The sequence below is a fragment of the Limanda limanda genome, chromosome 16 (genome assembly GCF_963576545.1).
Source record: "Limanda limanda chromosome 16, fLimLim1.1, whole genome shotgun sequence".
In the NCBI taxonomy this organism is placed as follows: domain Eukaryota; kingdom Metazoa; phylum Chordata; class Actinopteri; order Pleuronectiformes; family Pleuronectidae; genus Limanda; species Limanda limanda.
In genome coordinates this window covers 11,691,855-11,696,885 of record NC_083651.1, presented here as the reverse complement: position 1 = coordinate 11,696,885, position 5,031 = coordinate 11,691,855, and the positions used below count along the sequence as shown (strand labels likewise).

The 5,031-nt window shown below is 50.7% G+C and overlaps 1 protein-coding gene across 2 annotated transcripts in view; it reads right to left on the bottom strand.

The window, feature by feature from the left end:
• Positions 1-3,155, bottom strand: part of bcor (BCL6 corepressor) — a 25,420-nt gene extending 22,265 nt beyond the window's left edge. For both annotated transcript variants that reach the window (XM_061088648.1, XM_061088649.1), the window contains exons 1-2: positions 3,093-3,155; positions 1-2,871 (exon numbers count right to left, since the gene is read on the bottom strand). The exon at positions 1-2,871 is cut by the window's left edge and continues 300 nt beyond it. In XM_061088648.1, the coding sequence (XP_060944631.1) occupies positions 1-2,871; positions 3,093-3,095 (2,874 nt within the window). In that variant the 5' untranslated portion in view covers positions 3,096-3,155. The remainder of the gene's footprint in view (positions 2,872-3,092) is intronic.
• Positions 3,156-5,031: the final 1,876 nt, after the last annotated feature.

Genomic DNA, 5,031 nt, shown 5'->3' with positions numbered 1-5,031 from the left:
GCTGTCCCTGTCCCCTTTGCCTTTACCAGAGCTGCGCTCCCCAGATGTGCGTGCACAGCGCAAGGTGCTCTGGTCTTCGTCTCCTAGGTCTGGGCTGGAACTTCTTTCCTCTAGGCTCTCCTCAGCTTGGGCAATCTGCCCTGGTGTAGCTGGGGATGTGCTAGATGTCATCCCAGGATAGTCTGTGTCCTGAATAACTTTTCTTTTCCCAAAGGGAGGTTCTGGCTGTCTATCAGTGTGGCTGGGCTTCAGGGTGGGGCTCTGTCCAGAGTGGACTTGATAAGTATGCGAAAGGTGGTGTTGTTGTTTTGGCTCATAGTCCATCTTTGTCCGATTTTGGTTACTATGACAACATTCGTTTTGGTTAACCTTGGCGCTGGTCTCGCCAAAAGGCTGTTTGTGGATTGTTGGGGTAGACTCGATATCTGTGTCAGAGTGTACAAGGTCAATGCATACAATATTTTCTTTAGATGTTGAAGAGGGAGCTCTGCTTTGGCCACCACACTGTCCTTGTGCTCCTGATTCCCTACTATGCTTTATTTGGCTTCCTTCACCAGTCTCTTTTCCAATATTGTGATCTCTGTGGCCCCCACATTCGTCAACAGCCCCCCGGGATTTCTCCTGTACCCGGGGCTTCAAACTTGAATCTCCCCTTTCTGGCAGCTTGTTGTCTGTGTGAGTCTGCATCAGGGGATGGGCCATCTCCTGTGAGTTGTAAGTGAGGTACTCCCCTCCTGGACCACCTGGAAGGTTGTGGTAGGGTAAAGGGTGTTTCGCTGCCAGATGGGTTGGGTAAAGGCTGTTGCTGCCAAGCAATACGGGATGATGGTAGACTGGACCTTTCCCTGTAATTGGTAAGGAGTGCAGTGCCATGCCATCAGGGATGGGGTAGTGCAGGTATCGATTGGCATAAGCCAAACTGTGGTTCAGGTAAGCGTCACTTTGAGGGAGATAAAGGTGGCTAGGTGGATTACCATTTTCTACACAGGGCCTTTTGTATGATGGCACCTCCGCAGTTGTTTCACCTCTCTTAGAGGTCAGGGAGGACTTCTCTGTGCCCTCTCTGTGGTGGCCCCCAACTGATGGGTGTTCTGATTGGCTGGGGCTATGCTTTACCCACTCACCATTAGGTTTGGGAGAAAGAGACCTGGAATTCACCAGAGAAGAGCCAGAGTGCTGAGTAGAGGAAACATTATGGTTAGAGTCCACAGTCCTTGGACAGGACGAGCTACGTTGCTGAGGGTGTACTCTCTCCAGACCCTTGTGTTTGATGACAGAGGGTGAGGAGCCTTTGGCTTTTGAAAGGCCCAGGTCTGCGTTAGGCCTTGGGGAGGGGGGCAGGCCTGGTGTGTGCTGTGTATGGGAAGGAGATGGGCTAGGTACAACCCAGGAGGAGTGTAAAGTGCTGATCATCTCTGGCCTCTCTGAGACCTTTGTAGAAGTGCTGCTGACCACAGGGTGAGGATGGGAGGAAGGAGAGAGGGACAGGTTTTCCTTTAGGAGCTCTCGGCTCGGGGGCAGTCCGTAACGTGCGCTTGCTGCCATAGTGTCCATCTTAACTTGGAATCCATTTGGAGGGAGTCCAAACTCAAGGATTCTTCCAGACAAATCTAAGGGTTTCTCAGCTGAGTCTTTGGTTGCTTGGGGTAGGTGAGCTGGCCTCTCAAAATTAGGTTTAGAGGGCGACCTACTGGGCCTCCTCTCAACCCCAGCACTTCTCTGCTCGGGTGCCCCATCTCTCGGCCTGTGTTTGTGGGGGCTGGGAGAGGGCTGCTCTGATGCCATGCTGCTCACAGAGAATCGATGAGGAATGGACTGCGTGGAGGAGGACGAGGAAGATACTGAAGAACCGGAGGAGGTGGGTGCTTGTCCTATCCTAGCAACTGGCCTTTGTATGTCTTGTGAACTGTCAGTGAGAGCAGGGGAGAGGGGCGGCTGAGGAAGCCGAGAAGATGCATGAGAAGAAGAATCAGTAGGCAGACTATTGCTATTCCCACCATTGGTACCACTAGTGCTAGAAGTACTGCTGTTATTGTTGTTGCTTGAGCCCTTCCTAGAGGGAGGTCTGGTTGGTCTACTGCTCCTGCTTGGGGACCGGTCCCTGTCTAAAGCAGCCTGATGGTGCTGAGGATGAGGGGAAGGTTGTTGAAGTTGCTGTGCAAATGGAGGTGGAACTCCGTGCCCCTTGTCCTGGCAGTGTACCAGGGATGTGGGGGCCACTGTAGGAATCCTCATAGGGGGCGCCACCATGGGAGAGGAAAGGGGAGAAGGAGGATAGTGCGGCATATAGTAGAGCCTCTCAGCGGCAGACACTGCTGCAGCAGGGTTAACATTGCCCCCCTGAGCTGCACACAGAGAGGAGTAGGCCAGGTGCTGGGGAAGATAGGGGTTAGGCTGGCTGAGCAGGGAGGCTTTGTACATATTTAGAGCCGCATACTTGGATGTGTCCATGAAGGGATACATGCTTACTTCAGGGTAGGGGCTGAGCCATGGCAGGCGAAGGTAGCTGCCACCAGCACTTGCCAAGCACAGCTCCGAGGCTTTTTCTCCAGGCCCCACCCTCCGGTCCAAGCCTAGACCTTCAGCTCCAGGGACCATCACAGGCTTGTGGAGACTTGGATGGGTGCCCTTGTAGAGGCCCAGGTATCCATTACCGGGCTTACGACTGTCCATAGAGCCGTCAGGTTTATAGATGAGCTCTGGGAGGCCATCCCTGTTATAAGTGAGGGAGTGGGATGGTGTCTCTCTGCTCTTCTCCGGTAGTGCTCTGATCCCTGGGTATACAACCCCACCATGGAGACGAAGGCCGTCGTGCATTAGAGCTCCTCGGTCCAGCCCCATGGCCGCCAGAGGCGTCAACCTTGCATCCACCTGCAGCCACACAGGGATAAAACAGAGGTAAATATGACACCTCAGAAATCAAATCCCTTAAAAGAAAGATTTTAACTGTGAAACTGAAAACATTATAGATACAGCTTAGTCACGTATGTGTATGCATATAGTGAAATGGTTCAAGTGTTTATTTCCAGATAACAGTGACGCATATGAAAATTGAGCGTAAACGCAAACAGAGGACTAGCACAGGGACTTGCCATGTTTTGTCTGATGTGGTTCCCTTGTCTTAGTTCCAGGTTGGTTTGTGTCTCAGCATCGACATCACGAACAGATGTTGCCCTGTGGAGATGAGCAAGCAGTTAGCAGTCAGTGTCTTGGCTCTGCCACATACAACAGGCACATGCCGACAGACACACAGAGCCAACCTAAATCTTTGTTGTGATGCCAAAAAAAAAATTGTTCCCAACAGATAAATTGTTTAGAAATTAATTAATTATTAAACATATCAATTTTGTGATCATGCAAATCTATAAAATATGTCGAAAGACATTATGGCTATGGAGCAATCTTATATGGCAGAGATATGTGTAACTGAAATAAGACATACAAAAAGCAAGATAATAGCACCGCTACTTATGCTCATCACAACCTTCCTCTCTCGCTCACATACACTCAACCCGGCTGAAGCAGTCGGTGGAGATGAAAGCACTGTGTGGGCTCCCCCCCCCTCCCATCCATCACCACCCCTCGGCAACTCCCATTCTCCAATCCCCCCTCCTCTGACCCCCATCCTGCCCACACCGGGGGCTAGACGTGCATTGTGGGGCCGCGTCTATTCAGTCACGTTCCACACACACACCGGTTTTCCTTCGCCCTCTCTGACCTGCTCTCTCAGCTGCCTCCGCCAGAGGAGCGAGGGAAGATTATACATCAGAGACCACTCCAGTGGGAGACCATTTACCCGCCCGCCAGCACCAAGCCACAGATCAACAAACCAGCCGACGAGCAGATGCAGGAGTACAGTATGCACGAGAAAAGACGAGAAATATGCAAAACTCGTACTAAAACAAAGAGCACGGAAATTTAATCATAAAGGACGTGTAATGAAAAAAAAATCTAAAATTCTAATTCTTTCAGGTGGTTTTCTTCCCGAAAAATCAAATACATAATGAGAAAGTCATAAATAAATAAAATAAGTATTAAAAAAAGTAAATCAGCAAAAAAAAAATCAAAGATCCCTTTGTGTGTGAGATTCCTAATGTTTTGTATAAATTTGAATTTCTTTAGAGACTGAAACCTAGCAGAGTTGTTATTATAGTTACGGTGTGAACGCATCTGAGCTTTGGTGAGACAAGTGGCATCTTAACCCACTAACCCAGTGGCCTGCCGGAATTTAAAAAGCTGTGAGAAAAATCCTCAAAGAGGTGAAATTACAACGAGGATGTTATGTGATGTAATTATTACACCCACCGGTCAGATTTGATTTAAAATAAGACTTAATGACTTAGGGTCGACATGTTTGTGAGGCAGGCAGCTGTTAGTGGAGCCAGAGGAGGGGAAGAGGTGGGAGACAGAGGGAGAGAGAGAAGCCTTTAAATAGGCAGAGTGAAGCCTTCGTGCTTGTCGGTGCTGAGCAGCAGCAGCAGCAGAGACTCGGCTCCTCGATCATAGCACAGAAACGCCTCTGAGCCTGGCTGCCGCTGGCACGCCACTTTTATTGCCGTGACCCGGGGCCCATTAATCAGCCTGCTGCGGGCCCCTCGGCATGCCCCCCCCCCTGCCTGCCCCAGCGCTCCCTTCCCCCACAGCCCGCCCCTGCTTCCACAATATCCACATCTGACGGAGAGCTGCGACGGTGTGCGTGCGAGTGCGTGTGCGTGCAGCCACGTGCATGCGCTTCTGCAATTTACACAGAGAAATCACATCACTGGAGGGACGCGTGCACCCCGAGCACGTCCGCAGCGCTCATTGACGCATTAAATATTTATGCGTAAAAAATAATCACCCAACACAAACTCAGAGAGGCCTCGTCAGTAGCGTGCTGCCTTTACGGACAGTCCGGGTTCAACCTGAACAACCTTCACCGCCAGCAGAGAGGAATCCCTCCATCGTTTGGCACGGATCTGATACTTCCTCTCCAGCCAGGGAAATAAAAAACACAACTTGGAGAGGAAACGATGTGTTCGCGTTCAGGTC